We start from the raw sequence: 21,226 nt of genomic DNA on the forward strand, positions 1-21,226 counted from the left end.
TTATCTTTTTTTGTAGTTCATTATTGGGTGTATAAAAATGCTCATAGACTCCAGCCTATTGTGGCTAGTGTTTGGAGCGTAGACCTATGAACTAGACGTTGTGGTTCGATTCCTAAGCAGGGCACTGCCTGGGTTGTGCCACGGTGTTCGGGGGTGGGGGTGGGGGTGGGGGGAGGAGGGTACGTAGGAAGCTGCAGATTAATAATCCTCTCTGATCATTGTTTCTATCTCTCCATCCCTCTCCCTTCCTCTTTCTCTAAAACCAACAAAATAAACGCAAATTTAAAAAATGACATAGATTTTCAAGTTGGTCCGACAGTCGTGGGTTATTGTTAAGCTCATTGACATAGAACTGTGTGATACTCCCCCCTCCCCCCACCACACACACCACACACACACAGCGCATCGCTGGTCGAGCTCGTGCTCTGCTGGTTCAGACTCAGCCTTGCTCATTCAAAACCGGCGCCCTTGCTACCACACAGCTGCCATGGCCACCACCTCCTCAGGAAACCTTCCCCCAACTCCTCCCTCTAGCTAAGATTTTCTTTTTGCTGTTCTGATTGGATATTTTTTGTTTCCTTACAGTACAAATTGCTGTTTTGATTCTCAGCTTCATATACTTTACTGTTATTATTGTTATTTCAGTTAATGTATCCTTCATTTCTGGTTGATTCCTTTTTATGGTTGGTATTTTTTGTTTTATGCTGTTGAAGTTCTAAGTTCATCTACTCTTCCACTAAGTTCAAGGAGCATCCTTATAACTAGTGTTTTGAACTTTACATCTGATAGTCCCAGTGACCCTGCCTCCCCATTCACCTGAGCTGGGCACTCCAGGTGTGCTCCCCATGTGGGCTGTGCACTCTCTTCTGTTGTAGTTGACCCTCGAATGCTCTTTGCACGTTAATGGGAGGGATTTATTGCCAGGCCAATCAGCTGCAATGTGCAGCTGTAACCAACAGAGGGGATAGGTTGTGCAGGGGCCCACTCCATGGAGCAGGATTTAACTTCAGCAGGGCTCTGGTGCCCACTGCATCCACACCTTGAATGTATTACTTGTGGAAGGTGGTTGAGTAGTGCTTCCATGTGGTCTGAAGCTGTCCACTGAGTGTGCTGGCTCTGGGGCCTCCTGGGGCCTCCAGGCCAAGGTCAATTGCTGCCTGTGTGAGGGATTAGCTCATGCTAATTTGTGGCATAAGCTATAAGGCGATCTGCAGATGGCTGCTACTTGTGCTGGGCTTGGAGTTGCCCAGGTGAGGCCAAGCTGTGAACCAAGGGCAGTTGTGACTAGTGTCAGGACAGGGGCCACTTAACAAGAAGTCAAGGGCACCCTGGGGCCAGATGCTGTTTGAGGGATTTTAGGAAATTCTGAAGCATGAGCCAAGACAGGCCATTGGTATGGAAAAGCCACTGGAAATAGCTTGGGTGGGCCTATAAGTTATGTTGTGTGGAATTTCAGAGAATTACCAGGCTGGGCAAACAGTGATAGCCAGCTTGATGCAAACTCAGATATAGTGCCAGCTTTCAGTTTGTGTGTGGGGAGGGCTCATCACAGGAACAATGACCTCTGCCAGCACTTCTGTTTGTGAGAAAGGTGCCCCTCTAGGTCTTGCCCTGATGCCAGCAGTTTAGTTCCTCCACATATGTCCCTGGTGCCTTTCAAGCTGCAGCCTCAGAGAAGGATGAATAAGTCTGAGTATGGGCCTATCTGGAACTCCAGCAGCCTCAGCCTCAATCCCCACTGGTTCTTCTTCTTCTTTTTTTTAAAAAAATATATTTTATTGATTTTTTTACAGAGAGGAAGGGAGGATAGAAAGTTAGAAACATCGATGAGAGCGAAACATCGATCAGCTGCCTCCTGCACACCCCCCACTGGGGATGTGCCCGCAACCAAGGTACATGCCCTTGGCCGGAATGGAACCCGGGACCCTTCAGTCTGCAGGCTGATGCTCCATCCACTGAGCCAAACAGGTCAGGGCCCCACTGGTTCTTAAAGGCTGAAGTGATGGGGACTTCTCTTCCTGGCACTGGAACCCTGGGCTGAGGGGTGTGATGTGGGGCTGTGACCCCTCACTCCAAAGGGAGGACCTCCGCAGCTGCAATATTCCTCCAGATTTTTATCCACAAGTGGGTGTGGGACCAGCCAATTCTACATCTCCACCCCTCCCACGTACTATTGATGTGGCTTCTTTATATCCTAAGTTGTAGGAATTCTGTTCAGCTACATTTCCAGTGGTTCTGGATAATGGCTATTCTGTAGTGCAGTTGTATTTTTGATGTGGCTATCAGAAGATGCTAGTACTTATGCCATTAACTTGATCAAAATAATAGGTGTGATTCGGGTCTCCCTTCAGGACAGCTACTGCACTCCCAGAGGTGCCTGAAATTCCTGGGCACAGACTTCCTGCTGTAGCTGGAAGAATTTGTGCTATTTAAAAAAATATATTTTGTTCCTTTTTTACAAAATGAAAATGTAGAATTGCAAGGATTTTATTGTTTGTATACCATTTACTATTATGTAACTTTTATGGTTTATATTTGTACTAGACTTTAAGAAATGAGGTTTCACATGAACTTTTAGGTACTAAAATCATAGGAGTGTTGTGTCTAGCATCTTCCCAAGTCCTTGAAACTAAAAAAGCTCTTGTTGATAATAAATAAGGGAGGTGGTGAAAGGAAACTCTCAGCCCTCTAGAACTTTAATGTCAACATGCATCAGTCTAACAGAGAGGGCTAAGCCACATGACACTGCAAAGGGTTAGGATTTTTGCCGAACAGTTCTTACCTGGATGTGTTATTGTATCAGTGCAGTACCAAGAAGTCTTTCATCATTATTAGAGAAAAAAAAAAATCTAGTGGTCTCTTTTGCAGGTAATGATACTTCTCTGGAGAGAAGGTAATGATACTTCTCTGGAGAGAGAGAGAGAGAGAGAGAGAGAGAGAGAGAGAGACATATATTGGTTGGTTAATTTCTATATTTAAGGAGAAATATTTACACTGAAAACATAAATTAACTGTTCCTTAAATATATTTGCTTTGTGTTTTGCTCATTTTGCTGAGGAAAAGTAACCCAATGCTCTTTCTAGTCAACATTCTTCTCTTCTACTGGAAGCTTTGGTGATGAAGACTTGTGTAAGCACACCATGCTCTCCCTTCCCCACGTGGACGCTGATCCTTTCACCCTACCACTGCTACCCCGTTTACCAATGTTTCCCAGAGGTTGGAAGCCAGCCAGCTGCCATATCCTCTTTCCAGACCAGGGACTTCAGTGTTAGGCTCCTTTGCCTGTGCACAGCATAACCCCCACCCAGTGCTATCCATATTTCAAGAAAAGGAAATATGCTCCTCATTACAAAAAGGCTAGAGAGCTCTCTAAATAAGCTGAGAGGAGAAAATTAATTTGTCTTGAAACAATAAGCTTCTATTTTTCTAAAATATTTCTAAGCATGTCAAACTCAGGTTTTATGAATTATGAAATATACCTGTTCAGAAACAATTTGCTTACCCAAGGCTGGACTTCCTGTCATCTGTTTCTTCAGTAACATCGTCCTCTTCGGAACTGCTGTCTTGGAAACGAGGGGCTACCTGCCAGGCAGTCCTACCAGGTTTCACTGTCTCAACTCTATAGGTCTCTGTATCATCATGACCATAAAAGATGACAGGATTGTAATGAATAACCAAGTATTTCTGAACATACTCATTTCATTATTTTCACTATGTTAGTATATTTCTACATTTACAATATCTTAATCATTAATTAAGAATAGATAGTATCTTTTGAGATTTTCAAATACTAACTGAGAAGGTACTAACACTTTTTTGGCATTGCTAGGGTAAATTGATAAGAAACATAGCAATATTATAAAAAGATATAAAAACTAAAAGTTTATAAATGGGCATCATAGTTTAAAAAAACAAACAAAATGAGTGTTGCACCTGTGCTCGCATGAGAAGCCTTAAAAAGAACCCACTGTAGTAAAACCGGATTTCCTTCCTGTTTATTCATAAATGAGGAAAGAGACATATGTATACACTTTCGATTTCCAAAACCTCTTTCTAGAACTGCTGAAAAAGCTACTGCTATAAGCTGCGAACATTCAGTGCATGACCCCAAAACGTTCCAAGTACTTAAAGCACATCTCCCAGGTTGCTGAGGTGTCTTAGTACTTATTTTAAGACCTTTTTCTCACAATTGGCTCTCATAATTAGAATGAGATATGCAGGACATGTACAATATTGTGTCTTATTTAGAACAATATTTGAAAAACTACTAGATTGTTGTATCTCCTGTTGGAATACCACAGAGCTGGCATTTAATATTTAACAGCTAAATACAGGGATGCTATTTTAACTGCTGATCTTTAAAAAAGAATCCACTGTAGTTAGGTGTGGATGGATTCTCCTCTATCCTACTTTTCACAATGAAGTTCCAAAAAAGCTGCACTTCCAATCTGAACAGTAGGTAAAGAGCAGCCCTAAGGAACAGGGTTTTTTGTTGTTGTTTTTTTTAAACATATGTTTTTTATACATTTCATATAGGGAGGAAGAAGAAGGGAGAGACTGAAACATCAATGATGAGAGAGAATCATTGATTGGCTGCCTCCTGCACACTTCCTACTGGGGATTGAGCCTGCAACACAGGCATGTGCTCTTGACTGGAATCGAACCTGGGACCCTTCAGTTCTAAGCCGGACACTCTAAACACTAAGCCAAACTGGTTAGGGCAAAGGAATAGGGTTTTTAACTTTTGTACCATGTTGGCCTTCAACAGTAACCCCCTGAAATGGAATAACAATACTGGTACTGGTATTTTTCTCTAGATTCTGGCAAATCTTCAAGGATAAAGTTTGAAACAACTGGGATATCCACGAAATAGCACATTTACATAAAGCCAAGGTTACTTATTTCTTCCTTTCTCCTACCATATAGTACTGGCTTCTGTAAATAAGTCATGGCTTCTCCAACTGCATTTAAGATATGAAACTATTTATTTATTAAAAAAAATTTTTTTTATTGATTTCAGGGAGGGAGAGGGAGAGAGAGATAAAAACATTGATGATGAGACAGAATTATTGATCCACTGCCTTCTGCATGCCCCACACTGGGGATCGAACCTACAATCTGGGCAGTTGCCCTTGACTGGAATTGAACCTGGGACCCTTCAGTACGCAGACCGACGCTCCATCCATTGAGCCAAACCCGCTAGGTCAAGATATGAAATTATTTAAATCTATGACTTAGCATACCTCAGTGATTCCCAAAGTGGGCGCTACCGCCCCCCGGTGGGCGCTGCAGCGATCCAGGGGGGCGGTGATGGCCACAGGTGCATTTGGGGGCGATGAGTAACTGCTATTAAAATTAAAAAAAAAATTAATTTCCAGGGGCTGAGTAATATTTTTTCTGGAAAGGGGGCGGTAGGCCAAATAAGTTTGGGAACCACTGGTATACCTCTTCAACAGAAGGTATGCTGCACATTATTTTTTAGCTTCCCTTCATATGCTAGAAGTTTGCTCCCTTAAAGCTGAAACAATGTTCTACTGTGTTAAACACAGCTCCAGGAACATTGCATTTATGGCCATGTGATATAGAACCTCATATTGTTTAGGTGCAAGAAAAAATAGTTTCTTCAGCTAATGTTAAATCATTACACTTAATGTACACTCAGTTAAGTTTAAACTGCCTAGAATGAAAGAGTAAAAAAAAAAAAATACCTTCTTTTACATCTTTTGTGTCTGAATCAAAAAAGGAAAATGTGAACCCGCTGGGCTGCTCGGCCCCCATCACTGGAGCTGCAGGGACATGGACTTCCTTTGCTTTCTCTTCATCACAGTCCACATAGGGTGCGTCTTTCTTTTCCTTTGTAGTTTGGAATATTTCTTTTAAATCCATAGTGATGTCATAATACATTTCTTTAGACACTACAGGTAGCTTCTCAGCCTCCTCTCTTTTCTTCTTTCGCATTGCTTTACTGCATTGACAGAGAATGTGCACCACAATGAAACAGTCAGTTTTTGAACAGTCTCCAGGAATCAAGAAAGTAAAACATGGACAACTTTAATTCCATCCTTTCAAAAACCAGTAGGATCCACATATATAAAATTTTACTTACAACAGCACAATCATACTCTATCTCTTAACCTGTGAACTACGATTCAGAAAGTACACCTAAGATATCAGCTTTGAGCAAGAAAACTCACTTCCTGTGCCTCCGTTATCTCATCTATAAAATAAACATGTTAAACCAGGGGACTTCTAAGGCATTTCCAGTTCAAAAGTTCTGTAACTTTTACAAAACTGGTGTAAAAGAATTTAGGCATAATTCTGTTTTAGAAATGAATCATCAACATGCTAAGTCTAGTTTGTTTCGGGATGAAATTTGTATATTACCATAGACCTGCTCTATACTTAGGAATATGCTTTTCTCTTTGATCTTAGATAAAAAATTACATGGCAGTTTCCAATATCAACCTTTTAGCTAATAAAAGATTAAAATCCTTCTTCCTATTAGAGCTGACTGTATATATCAGGAGTAATATCGGGCCAAAAATTTAATTATATTACTAAAATAGTAAGTGAACAAGATGTCTTAAATGATCATCTTATTATTGGTGGAGATTATCTCATAGTAAGAAATTTTTAATGCTTCCAATCTAGCTACAATTTAAGACAGCTATGCCTCCAATGATAACAAACGCTATAAAAAATGGCGTCCTTAAAACAGTCCTAAGTGATTACCATTGAGCTAGGATAGAGTGGTTTTCAAGTGTTCCAAAGATCCTTTGATACTTTTCTCTAAGAGGTGGGATGAATTCCCCCATTCCTTGAGTGTGGGCTGGACTCCACCTCTTTACCTAATGGAATAAGGCAGATGTGGTAGTGTGTGACTACTGGTACTAAGGTCATAGAAGGCCCTTTGATTTCCTCCTTGCTCTTTCCCTTTTCTGGTCACTGCATTTGGAAACAGCTACCATGCTGTGAGGGAATTCAAATAGCTAAGTGGAGAGGCCAGCGAGGCAAGGAAGTGAGGCTTCCTGCCAACAGCCATGTGCCTGATCCATCTTGCAAGCAGATCTCAAGTCTTCAGATTCTATAGTCCTAGTTGACATCTTGACTCCAACCTCTTGAGAACCCTGAGCCAGAACTACCTAGTGAAGCACTCTCAAATTCCTGACCCAGAGAAATTAGAACCTAATATATGCTTGCGGTTTCAAGCTGTTGAGTTTTGAGGCAATTTTTAACATGGCAATACACAACTGACACAGATTTGGGGGCCTAGAAGAGACGTAGAAGTGGCTTCAGAGCCCGAGCAATGGGCAGAAATTGGTAGGTCAGTGAGGGTGTTAGCAAAAGCCCGCAGAGCCTTAAGAAGACTGTTACTAGGAACTACATGACCACTGAAGAGGCTGCAAGAAGGTCGTGCTGAAAAATGAGTGCTATTGGAAATGCAGGAAAGGGGATCCTCCTTCGCAGGGACGGAAAGGTCAGTAACACTGTCACCTTTATTAACACGGGAAGTAGAAATGTATCTAATGAACAGGTGATCTAGCTAAGGAGATGTCCAGGAAGGTGATGAAGTCATTTGCTGGTTTCTGCTTGCTGTTTACCATAAAATCTGAGCAGAGACAGTGAAACTAGAGAAAAAAATTTTGTCAGGAACCAGGATCTCATGGTTTTGAAGACTCCTAATCTCAAGAAGGCAAATGACATGAAATTTAATAAATGGCTTCTAAGCAAAGATCAAATCTAAGACTCTCAGAAAAAGATAATCTAAAGCAGGTGTTGGCAAACTATGGCACATGGGCTAAATCCAGGTTGCTGTCTATTTATATAAGTACCACAAGTTAAGAATATTTTTTATAGTTTAGAATGGTTGGAAAAAGAACTAAAAGATGATTTCGTGACATTCATAAATAATATGTAACAGATGTGTCTTTCTCATAGTTTTATTGAAATACAAGCTCCCTCATTTGCTACAAAGGCGGAGTGAAGTTACTGCAGCAGACCATCTGACCCTTAGCAGAAAAGTATGTACACTCCATTCTACGTATAAGACAAATTGTCTGGTTAAGACACTACACATAGCTCAGAAACTTCAACTGTTCCAATAATAAGCCTTAAAAGGAGTTTAAAGATGATGTCTCTTAGCAGAAGACTACAGTACAAAAAAAAAAAGCTGACCTCAAAATGATTTCTAATGTGGCTTTTGTCTAATGGAATGAACCCCAAGAATATTCACAGGAGACTCATGAATATTTTAAGAGGATTATACTAAAAGAAACACCTCTAGCTAGAACAGCTAAGTACAAAGACAGTCAACAACAAAGAGGCTTTCAGACTCCCATATTTCTACAAGCACCATGCAGGCTGAGATAATTACTCAGCTCTGGCCACGTAGTTCTGTTGGTTAGGATGTTGTCCGGATACGCCAAGGTTGTGGGTTCAATGTCCAGTCAGGGCACATACAAAAATCAACCAATGAAAGCATAAATAAATGGAACAATAAATTGATGTCTCTCTCTCAAATCAATATATATAAAAGGATGACGCAAAAGGCAGAGTCAAGAACTATGGAGAATTATTCTAATAAAAGATCTCGCAACATTTGGCTGCCTCAATTTCAGAGCTCCTATGGACCAGTGACTCCGTCTGCCTACTGTTTTCTCCACTGAATAGTAGTGCTTACATTAGATTGGTTAATCTATGCTCATCCCACCATGACATGTTCCCAGGTCTTCTAATCAAAAGGCCTCACTCAAGGTGCTGTACTAACAACAGGTAAGCCTGATCTGCACTTAGATCTTATTTGGAGGACAACATCCTGGATTTTAAATTAACAATGTAAAGAGCTGAGGCTTCTGGGGGAGTCTAGAGAGGAGGAGAAAATATTCTGCATGCGGTAGGAATGTAAACAATTTGTGGCCAGAGGGTGAATTGTCCTGGTTTTAAATATGTCCACAAATACCTCAATACTTCTCTCTTCAAGAGATGGCACTTAAACTCCCCATGAAAGTATTGGTTGACAGTGACTTGGTTCAAGAAAATTAAATAAGCCCTAGCCGGTTTGGCTCAGTGGATAGAGCGTCAGCCTGTGGACTGAAGGGTCCCAGGTTTGATTCCGTTAAAAGGCACATGCCCGGTTTGCGGGCTCGATCCCAAGTGTAGGCTTGCAGGAGGCAGCTGATCAATGATTCTCTCTCATCATCAATGCTTCTATCTCTCCCTCCCTCTATGAAATCAGTATATACATTAAAAAAAAAAAAGAAAGAAGATTAAATAAGACTGACGTATCAGTGTGTGACTTCTAAGACTAGGTCATAAAATACACTATGGCTTCCTCCTTCTCTGTTTTCAGTCACGTGGTCTGGGGAAGCCAGCTGTCAAGTTACAAGGGCACTTAAGCTGTCTATTAGAGGCCAACAAAGTAAGGAATTGGCTAACAGACATGTGAATGAGCCATCTGGGAAGTAGACCCTACAGGCTCAGTTAAACCTTCAGAGACGGAAGCTTCAGGCAATGTTTTGACTGTAACCTCGTTTTAAAAATATATTTTTATTAATTTTTATTTTTATTTTATTTTATTTTATTTTTATTTTTTTTTTTCATATATTTTATTGATTTTTTACAGAGAGGAAGGGAGAGAGATAGAGAGTTAGAAACATCGATCAGCTGCCTCCCGCACACCCCCCACTGGGGATGTGCCCGAAACCCAGGTACATGCCCTTGACCGGAATCGAACCCGGGACCTTTCAGTCCGCAGGCTGACGCTCTATCCACTGAGCCAAACCAGTTTTGGCTATTTTTATTAATTTTTAGAGCAAGAGGAAGGGAGAAGGAGAGAACTATCGATGTGAGAAAAAGAGTCGATTGGCTGCCTCGCACACATAACCTGACCAGAGATTAAGCCTGCCACCTGGGCATGTGCCCTGACCAGGAACCGAACTGGCACCCGAACCAGCAACCTTTGGTGCATGGGATGACGCTAAAACAACTGAGTGACATCAGCCAGGGCTTGACTGCAACCTCTTGAGAAACCCTGGCCAGAACCACTTAAAGCTTCTCCCAAATTCTGGACATAGGAAAACTTTGAGATAATAAATGTTTTCGGTGTAAAGGTGCTAAGTTTTGGCCAAATTGTTATGGATCAATAGATAATAAGCCTATATGTAAATAAAAACTAATATATTATACAAAATATTCCCTACTTATGTACCATTGTGATAACCTTAAATAACATACGAAATTTTTATATTGCAGGGAATATTTATATTGGTTCTACTTTGGTTTGATATGTGATTCTTTTTAAAAGTAACCTTTAATTTTAGAATAATTTTAGATTTACAAAAAAAGTTGAAAAGTAGTGTTCACCTAGTTTCTTCTCATAGTATCACCTTATATAACTATAGTACAATTACCAAAACTAAAAGGTTAACGTTTTTGCATTACTATTAACGAAACTCAAAGTTTATTTTCATTTCACTAGTTTCTCTACAAATGTCATTTTTGTTCCAGGATTTAATTCAGGATACCACATGTCTTTAGTGGTAAGGCAGGGGAAGTTACTGTTTGCCTCATGTATTTGGCACATTTAACAAACTGACAGCATATTTATAGGAAAGAGAAGCTCCTACCACACTAGAGTAGTGGACTGAATGGTTGTTCCCCAGAAGACATGTTCAGGCCCTAAACCCTGGAACCTGTGAGTATTACCTTCGTTGGAAAAAGGACTTGGTAGTTAAGGACCAGGCAACAAAGAGACTATCCAGGATTATCCAGGTCAGCCCTAAACGCAATCATCCATATAATAAGGCACAAAGATGACATACAAACAGAAAAGAGGAGGAGGCCATGTGAGGGTGGAGGCAAAGGACGAAGCAATGTAGCCACAAGCCAAAGAATACCATGGACTGCTGGCAGGCACCCGAGGCTGAGAAAGATGTGAAACGATTTCACCCTGAATCTTCAGAAGGAATGCAGCCTTGCCATTAACTGTGATTTCAGAATTCTAGCCTTGGGAAACCAAGATGGCAGCGTAGGTAAACACCGGAAATTGCTGCCTCGCACAACCACTTCAAAAATACAACTAAGCCCTGACCGGTTTGGCTCAGTGGATAGAGAGAGCATCAGCCTGCGGACTCAAGGGTCCCAGGTTTGATTCCAGTCAAAGGCATGTACCTTGGATGCGGGCACATTCCCAGTAGGGAGTGTGCAGGAGGCAGCTGATCAATGTTTCTCTCTCATCGATGTTTCTAACTCTCTATCCCTCTCCTTTCCTCTCTGTAAAAAATCAATAAAATATATTTAAAAAAAGAAATAAAAGAAAAAGTTTGCATTTGAAAAAAAAATACAACTAAAAGACAAAACGGACATCATCCAGAACCACAGGAAGGCTGGCTCAGTGGAAATTCTACAACTAGAAAGAAAGAGAAAAGCACACTGAGACTCAGAGGTACGGAGGCGCATGTGGAAGGGGCTGGCAACTGAGGACGCATTTGTCTATTTCAATCGGGTGGGAGTCTCAAGCTCCCGACTGCTCTGAACTCCAGTTCTGGGCGAATCTCTGGGGACCCAGACTCATACGGGGAGAAACTGGACTGTCTGGCATCGGGCGGAACTCGAGGGCAGCTTTCTCTCAGAGGTGCTTGCGGCGATTACCGCGGGACACTGAGACCCAGGGCCTCTTAGGGCAGGACTGAGGATCAGCCATAGCTGTTTGCTCCGCCCTGTTGATTCCCTGAGACCCCGCCCCACCCAAGCTGTGTGCAAAGGCTTTTGCATATGAATGGCCTGCCTCTTTGCAATCTAAAATTACCTAACAAACTGCAGCTGGGTCAGAGAGACCCAGAACTTCCAAAAGAAGGCCCAAGGCCCCACAGCAGCTTGGATTGCTTTATAGCTGGGCCTCATCTGGGCACCTCCAAACCCCAAACAAAGAAGAGGAACCTGCAGATCTCTCCATAGCCCCTGCTGGGTAGCCTCAGGCAGAGGCTAAATTAGCACCTCCTTAGAGATCCAAGAGCCAATGTACCCAGTGGTCAGAGTGGGACCATACAGATTACAACTCCTCAGATCCATAAGGGACACACTCAGGGGGCAGACTCAGTGAGCACCAAAGCCCCACTGAAGCAAGCCTTGCCCCATAAGGGTGTCTCCAGCACAGAAGTTCTCCCACCGTAGACACAGCTGACTCTCACAGCCAAGTGGCCTGGAGGTCAATTCCTCCCAGTGATAACTACAACAATCAAGGCTTAACTACAACAAGACTGTGCACAAAGCCCACAAAGGGGTGCACCAAGAGTGTCCACCTCAGGTAATTGGGGAGGCTGAGCCACTGGGCCCTATAGGACACCTAGCACAGAAATCTACTCTATCAACACAGAATCCTAGCCTTCAAAACTGTGAGAAAATACTTTTTGTGGTTTTAAGCTACCAAGTTTGTGGTAATCTGTTACAGCAGCTACAAGAAACTAATGTGCATACGAGGCACCATGCTAGAGCAGGAGCACACATTACCCTTCACATGCATGACATTCCTGTGCCCAAGGTAAGGCTCTCTCCACCACACCCATAACTCCAGTCCTTTTTCTCCCCTGGTCTTAAACTAAACACAGTGGAGACCAATGGATGCGATATTCATTACTATTGACTTTCCTCACTGTTTGCAGTGAGATTAATTCACATAAACCTGCTACTAAAAGAAGGAGCTTGGCTTACCTTTCTTTTGGTTTATCATCTCTCTTTTTTTCATAATTGGCATGGTCATGCCTTGTTGGATCATAGTGTATGATGTCCCTATGTAAAAAAAGGAGTGATAAGTTGGAAGAGATAAACCAGAAAACAAATGCAAAAAGTTAATAGCAAATTATAATTCAACACCAGAGCCATTCCACTTTTTGAGCAAGACAATGCTATAAGATATCAAAGAAAAATCTCATTAGAAATAATATTTTAAATTATTACTTTTAAGTTTCCCTGGACCTTTCTGTTAATATTAAACATTATTTTAAACATATTAAAATATATAGAGATAAAATGACACACTATTAGGGTCTGCATAAAATATTTCAGTGGGTAAAGCAAGGGAAAGTGAGTAAAGGCAGAGAAAAGAAAGCTGGTCATATGTTGGTAATACAGAGTCTGGTATACACGGATTTCATTACACTAGTTTCTCTAAATTACATGTTTAAAATTATCCATGATAAAGAATTGTATTGATAACACTTAATGGAAGCAATGCTGCTATGATATCTAAGAGCATAGGCATAGAAATTATTTTAGATTAATTCCTTAAAATTGAATCACTGGGTCAAAGGCAGGTATATTTTTAAAGGTCTGATACATCCTGCCACAGGCCACCTCAGCAAGTTTAAAATGGCCTCGTTTTAAACTGAGTTCAGGAAGGCATTTGTAGCAAAGAAAAAAAAGGTGGAATGGGATAGGACATAAACCGTACTTAAATTTCTTAGCAGGTACTGATCCTTTGCTTGCAGAATTGCTTAAGTTGGTTTGCAAAATACTCTGCACAATATTTAAGGCTTTCAACTTTTCTGCAGCGAGCTCTTCTTTCTCAGTAGTTTTCTTTTCGTTTACCTCTTTAAAGGGAAAAGGATAATTAGTGATCTCTTGGCAAATATAACTTGAGGAGTCTCACTCATCAAATACTTATCAATCACCTAAACACATTAAGATAGGCAGAAAAAAAGTGAAACTTCATTTTGCTAATAATCTCCCTATTCCCAAGACCCTCAATGCCACAGTGTACCCAGGAGTTGCATAGCCAGCAAACAAAAATTCTCACTTTTATTTGTAATTATAAAAACTGAATCTGGATTTAATGGTTTTCATTAGCACATGTAACAATTTTTAAGGTAAAGACTGACAACTGTGTAGAAAGATACCAATTACAAAACTAATGTTATTCCAGACTGAGTTATTAACATTTTAAACTGTAACCTAAATTACACCTAAAAGTGAAAGATGGCGATTCTACTGAAGAATATATTTCAGTAGACAGCTGCGCCAGCTTTTGATACAGTCATCAATATTGCAGGAAGAGAGCGCAAGGTCCATATGCACAGGGCATCATGGAAGGAGATAGCTGCTACCCTTAGTTACAGAAAAAGACACTTATCAGGGAGGAAAGTTAAGCAGCTACTTTGGATTACAGATATAAGCCTTAACCCTTTGCGGTCCAATTTTATTTTTGTAATTCAAACAGTCTGGTCCAAATTAATTGACAGGATTGAATGTTGAACCGGTTTGCGGTATCGACCTCAGCCTCGACATTGGACCTGCTCCTAGCGCCTGGTCTGTCTAGTCAGCCTCCACGTTGGACCGTAAAGGGTTAAAGACCCTTTCAACTTTTTACAGGATATAAACCAAGAAACAGAAACTAAAACAAAACACTGATTTGAAAAAATTATCAACAGAGATGTCCCAAAACTTTCTAAGGGTTCCATGGAGGTACAGATCATGTTCAAATAAATCAAGAAATGCTTTATAAGCCAGGCTAAGTGTAAGGACAGACACAGTGATGGGAGGAGCATGTGGCAGGTAGGGGAAGACAAAATAAACACATATTTTTAAAAGTACAAAGTTTTATGCTGCATTAGATTGAACCATATGAAACTACTAATCCGACAGCTTTTGACTTTGAAAATGGCAATTTCAATTTTAACCTAATAATGACCACTAGACAGTAGAACACAAAAGGGTGTTTGTAGGCTGGCTGTGCTGCCTACCTGCAGGACAGTATTTGCAATTCACTGAAAATGAGCCTCAAAAGTAGGGAGGAAAACACAAGGACTTGTGTCCGCATGCCTTAGGAATAGAGTGCCATCAACAGTGACAGCAGGGTCTGGAGGATCTGAGAGAGAAACTGAAGTTGGGACTTTAATTTTCACATGGGCCCAGGAATGTCTGTGAGAACGATCCATTAGGCACCGAGAAAAGAAGGCATGGGACTCTGTAGAGCAATCAGAATCAAAGATGACCCAAATTTGGAAATTACCCATATAAGAGAAGGCTAGAGCAACAACAACTTAGAGAAACCTGGGAAGAGCCTACACCTGGAGGCGAAAGGAACATTAATTACCAATGAAAGAAGAAAAACACCAGGAAGTTGTGGTATAATGGAGAGCAAAGCAAAGAGAACATTTCACCAGGGACAAATGCTGCAGGTCAGCTGAAGAGGCTGAAGCTGAGAAAATGCCACTACATTTGGTGAACTGGTAATTCACAGCTTTTGAGGGAGCACTTAACAGAAGAGCTGTAAAGAGACAGACTAAAGTGGCAGAAGGTAAGGAAGTAACCTCTCTGTGCAGCTTCTAAATGTAGGCTACTCCCAAGGTCTGTCCATTCCTGTGTTCAACATGGGATTTGGAGTGAGAAGCTCTGAAGCGTAAGTTGTGTGGACCCTGGAGAATTGAATCTTTGAACTCTGGTTCCTGGAAATGTACAACACATAACAATCACCTCAAAGAATGGAAGTACTCAAATCAGACTGTTTTTTCAATAGTCAACTGGTTCTATGTAATTTATTTTTTTCAAGTTTAGAACTAAAATCTTGGGAGTGGCAACCTGAAAATTGGCAGGGTTAAAGGAATGGCATCTTGGACCTATGAGAGCTTTTTCTGTAGAAAGAGAAATGGAGCTACAAGAAAGAGAAGATGAAGAAGTCTGTGAGAAAGGGGGTAGCGGGATGTATGAATGAGGAATTCAGATGCAGTTTAGGTTAACTCAAGAAGGAAGGAAAAAGGGAAGGTGTAAAGAAAGAAGTTCTGTGACTACCGAGGGAGCAGGGAGCTCACTCGAGGACAGAAGTAGGTCTTCTAGAGAAAGTTTAGAACCACTGCTATGGAAGACGCTAAAGGAAGTAAAAGAGTAGAATTTGGGTGCTTCTGATAGCATCATTACTGCTAGATATACCCAAATAAAGACATATCCAAGTAGAATGGCATTCAATAGCACATTCCTTTTTAAAATACCTGCACCCAGCAAACACACCAGGAAAGAATACTCTCTTTCAGAGTCAAGTGTGACTTAACTGTCTTTCATGAACTCACCTGGACCTCCAATTCTACAGACAGACAGGGACCTCACCTCTTCCCTTGTGCGAGAGATGGCACAGAGAAAGACGGTGCCTCTGGTGGATGCCATCTATTCCTCTCTTTTCTGGCAGCTTCAAGTAATTTAAATTTTCTAAATAAACTAATATGTGCAAACGAACTCAAGGACTACTGAACAAGCTGTGCACTGGATAATAAGCTTCATAAGCCACTGTTTTGGGATGTAGAGCTTCTCCAGTGTTAAGCAAAAGCTAGACCAGATGACTTCTTAGAGGGTCCCAACTCTGACATCAGCACTGTTCAGACAATGAGGCATTTACCTTCCTGTTCCTCTTCACTGTCACTTTCTAGAAATCGGGAGTCCATGCGGAATCTGTCATCAGTGCCAAAGTGAGACTGCAAATTCATGAGCTACCGAGACAAACACATACACAATTAAAGCCATAGTCCCAAGAAACCGCTTCTAAAAAAGACGTTCCAGGTGCCCTCCCCCACCCTGAAATGACAATGTATGTTTGCATAACTTCACCTATCCATGATCCAGTCAGAATGGCTGTGGGGGATTTACTCCCAAAACAAAGTTAAAAACTGGCGCGTGGGTCAAAGTCTTCCTGCATTTGCCTAGATTTAAGGACTATGTCAAAAAAAGAAGAACATGTTGCAAGTTTTAGCATTTTCATTCTTTACTAACCTTCTGTCCAGCTCTACCCTCGAACTGAGGCTTGATTCTGAACCTATTCCTGTCCTCTTCAGGGTCCGACTCCTCCTCACTGCTGCTGCCAAACAGCGTTCCAGATGCTCGGCTCAGGACCTCCTGTGACACAGATGAAGGCAGAAATGTGTATAAAAAGCGAAGGCAATCAGTGTTGCCTTCATTATGCAATCTCCCCTCACATTTAAGAACCAACAACCCAGATGGCTCTCCCAGGAAAGGGTGGTGATGGTTAGGATAGAAACTCCTGACTCAGTGATATCTACGTGGCCTTTCAGGCCAAGCAGAGGCTCCCAATGCAGCCCAAATGGGGCCTGGGGGTGGGCGGGGAAGGACGGCAGTTGTTATAAATGTGGGAATAATTTCTATGGGATTTCACTAATATTGATGCCACTGTGCAGGTAACGTGGAGGTGATGTTCACATGGGAGAAAATCGCCAAGGTCCCTGTAGTCTGTGTGTGTGGTGACTCGGGAGCCCTGGCTTTCACTGTGGCTCCCAGAGGATTTTATGTTGAGCCTGGCAGTGTGTGCAGGTCTTGGTCTGCAAATGGATCTGCAGAAATAAAGCAGTGCCCACAAAGACACCCTGAACTCTTACTTTTACTGGTTTCTCTACCAGCTGGCTCTGCTCCCGAATGGACGTCTCCTCTGTTTCAATTTCACTGTCAGAACCAAAGATGATGTGTGTTGGCTTGTCCTCTGGACGACCATCCTAGAGTGGTCATTAAAGGCATTATATAAGACAACCCTCAGCTCCATTCCCTGCCAAGTCTACTTCCCACCCTTTTTCTTATCCAGTGAATGCCATCATCCAGTTATTTTCCCAAGATGGACACTTATGACTTCTCTTCCTTTGCATATCCAGCTGATCAAAGTCCCATCAATTAGGCCTTCTCGGTATCTTTTCAATCTACTCCCATGGTTACTGCCTTGGTTCTGGCTCATGACCTTCCCAAAGGCTGTCCCAGGTTCCAGATTTGCCTCATTTGATTTCTTGATCATGGCCTGAATAACTTTCTCCAAACTGAGCTTGGCAAACTATTTCTGTAAAGGGGCACAAAGGATCTGTGGTCTGTCCTGTATTCTTTTTGAAAAAATGCTTTAAAAATGTAAAAACCATTCTTAGCTTGGAGGCTGTACCAAGATAGGCTGTGGGCTGCACGGCCTATGAGCTATAGTTTGCCAATTCCTGTTCTGATATAGACACAATGAATCTTCATCCCTTTGTTTAAAGTTATTCAGTCTTTTCACAGCCTTAAGAATAAAGTCCAGCCCGGCTGGCTTGTCTCAGTGGTTGAGTGTCGACCTATGAATCAGGAAGTCATGGTTCGATTCCCGGTCAGGGCACAGGCTCGGGTTGCAGGATTGATTCCCAGTGTGGGGTGTGCAGGAGGCAGCCGATCAATGTTTCTCTCTCATCATTCATGTTTCTACCTCTCTCTCCCTTCCTCTCTGAAATCAATTAAAAAAAAAAAAAAGAAAAAAGAATAAAGTCCAAGCCCTGTAGACTCTTCACTGTCCCTATTTACCTCTCTAGTCTTATTTCTTGCCAAACATTTCAGTCACACACATTCCCTTTTGTATAAATAGCTGCCTCTTCATGAAATGCCTTTCCTCTCCCTTCCCACCCTTTTACCTCTGCCCAATCGGTGTATACAGTTCTCACTAGCCTTAGTTTAGGCTGAGGAAACCCCCTATTCCCATCCCTCTGTCCCACTTGGTGCCCCCCGGTGCTGCCAGGGCACATGGGCATACTCTCTCTGGACCTTGGAACTCAAATGTCACCTTCTGCATACCACACTAAGAGCCAATACCTGAGGCAGGAACCATGTTTCTTGACCTCATTCTATAAATCTAGTACTTACAGTGAAGGCCTAGAACTTCATAGGTACTTAACAGATGTTCGAAGAATGAGTAAAGGTTCATTACAGTAAATCGTAGCAAGACATAAATCACTTGGGAGGTGACTTATATGTAAACTCGGACATATTAGGATATATTACTTAACTATACCAGTTCTAATTCCTACAGGAAACTATGAAAAAAAATAGATAAAGACAAATTAAAAGGGGTTTTCATAAATAGATTAATCTCACTTTCGTTGGAATATACTAAATATTCATGGTGATAAAGGCTTCCAACTCAAGGACAAAGAAAATGAAACTGGTGTGTGCCAAGATACTGACCTCTAAAGGGGCACGCCTACCTTCATGGGAAGAAAAGGATGCAATTTTAGAGTTTTGTTAAACCACACTCACCAAATTGGCCAGGGCATTATGAACCAGCTTCTTTTGCACTTCTTTTGCTTTCTGCCTTGCCTCTAAGGCTGACAAACGCTTCTGATTATCTTCAGCATGCTTATGCTTAGCAAAAACAGCAGATGAACTGTTAAGAGAAAACGGGAAGTCAGTTTTGCTTCCCTGAGTGTTCATCCTGGAGACCTCTGGGGAATTCTCAGGAGCCATGTGGCTGGTTAGATCAGGCCTCTTTTCAGAGTCCTCTCCTGTCTTTGTGGTCCCGTGGCAACAGTCTTCATCAAAGCCTCTCAGGGAGGTTTCTGCACCAAGCCTTACAGGCTTCTTATCTTTCAATGGCAACAAACTAGAAATAGGATTTCTACTTCCCTTTTCTGAACTGCTAGGGGACTGCACTTTGTGATTCTGGGGCTTAAAAGTAAACTGTCTCTTTTGAGGTTGGATATAGTTTGGGTCATCTGCTTTCTTTGCACCTTGGAAAGGAGTCAGTTTGCTTGACGAGCCGTTCGAATACGGCAAGTCCTTTTCCAAGGACATGCTAGTGGGGTCCTCAAGCTTCAAGGAATGCTCATTTTTATTAATATTGCTAGAGGCAACATTCTCTTTCAAGGACTTTTTCACTGGCTGCTTTCCATAGAGACAGCCTACTCCCTTGAATGCCTGGAATTTTAGCTTTAAGTTGTTTTCCTTTGGTTTCTGTTTTCCAGGGGTATTCTCTTCTCCTTCTAAAAGGGAAGCCACAATCTCTTCAGGATAAATACATTGTCGACTTCTGTGGAAGCCACCAGAAGTCCCATGGCTCTTCGAGGCTCTGTCACACTTGGAGGTGGTTTCCCAGCCACCACTCTCAGAATCTTCCTTTGGAGCCTTCAGGTCACTGCCAGCCAAATGTCCCAAATCAGCTAAAGAGAGAGTCACGTGGAGACAGTTTTTCATCATGGCGTTATACTTACCTTCCTCAGACTCGGCTGATTCTGACAGAGAATCAGCATCTTCACTGCTACTGGAGTTGGACAAGGACTTAAAGCTAAGCTGCTTTACTCCATGACTTAAGGCTAGCTCCACATTGGTTTTGCTTTTTTGTACTTTAGTACAATGATCATAAAGCTCACACTTTTTTCTATTTTTCAAAGAACTTTTCTTGTATACAGACTGTTCCATTTGTGGAAATTCTGTACTCTTTTTAACCTTACCAACATTTTTTTTCATTGCAGTGTCATCTGTATGTCCTGAATCATTGTCGCAATCACTTCCCACATTATCTTCACTATCAAAACAAGAGACATTTTTGTTGCCTAAACCTGTTAAAGAACTAAGTTTGTGAACATCTGATTTGAAATCATCCCTTACAATTTCAAAGGAATCATATTCATTTATTGAGGACCATGTAGTTCTCTCCAAGTTTTCCTCTCTTGCGATCATTAGTCTTAATTCATCTTCAGAATCGGTATCATCCTTAGACATGCTATTTTTGTTCCCAGTGTTTTCCAAGCCAGAAGTCTGAAGAAACACACTTTTAAGTTTCTGACTATCAGAATCAGGTACATGGGGTGATTTAAGAGTAACAGGATCATTAGGTATTTCTTGTGTGGTCTGTTGCTGCGGTAAGTGTGGATTCTCCATTATTACCCTCCCGGGTCTTGGTCTCACAGTCAGAGACAAAGTGGAACTCTGATCCTTCTGCACTTTTATTATCTTCTTGGGAGGGCTGAAAAAGTCAGAAAATTTTCCTTGCCGTTTCTTACTCATAGGATCATTCCCTCCTTCCAATTCCCAAGTGAGATTGGATATAGGAATGGCATTTGTAAAATCCTCCCCTATTTTTTTTAAGTTGTGGCAGTATTTTGATGGATCATACTTTATGTTTCCATAAGTCAAGGAACAAAAACAAAGGCACTAGGTTTTAAGAAAACCTGTCAATCTGGTGAAGCAAAAGGAATAATGTTTAATCTTTTTAAAAAATTTATTTTTATTGTTGAGGATATTACAGATGCCCCCAATTTCTCCCCAACCCTTTGATCCCCTCCACCCACTCCTGCCCCATCCTCAGCCTTCACTGCACAATACTGTTTAATCTTACCCTCAGTTTCCTATCCAACAAAATGAGAATTTCACTAGGCTACCTCAGGTTCTCTGGAATTGAGAGTTCTATCCAGAATTACCAAAAGCACCATCAATATTAATCAGCAGAATATAT

General features: G+C 41.6%; 1 protein-coding gene across 4 annotated transcripts in view; it reads right to left on the minus strand.

The window, feature by feature from the left end:
* The window catches only part of NOL8 (nucleolar protein 8), a 45,726-nt gene that overhangs the window by 5,098 nt on the left and 19,402 nt on the right, over positions 1-21,226 (minus strand). For 2 of the 4 annotated variants that reach the window (XM_014467572.2, XM_023743625.1), the window contains 9 exons: positions 19,033-20,892; positions 17,373-17,486; positions 16,753-16,875; positions 16,382-16,472; positions 13,448-13,586; positions 12,709-12,786; positions 5,709-5,965; positions 3,503-3,629; positions 2,812-2,882 (listed from right to left, as the gene is read on the minus strand). In XM_014467572.2, coding sequence (XP_014323058.1) covers positions 2,812-2,882; positions 3,503-3,629; positions 5,709-5,965; positions 12,709-12,786; positions 13,448-13,586; positions 16,382-16,472; positions 16,753-16,875; positions 17,373-17,486; positions 19,033-20,892 — 2,860 coding nt within the window. The other 2 variants (XR_002826140.1, XR_002826139.1) reach the window with 2 other exon arrangements.

Source organism: Myotis lucifugus, unplaced genomic scaffold, assembly GCF_000147115.1.
Source record: "Myotis lucifugus unplaced genomic scaffold, Myoluc2.0 scaffold_404, whole genome shotgun sequence".
NCBI lineage: Eukaryota > Metazoa > Chordata > Mammalia > Chiroptera > Vespertilionidae > Myotis > Myotis lucifugus.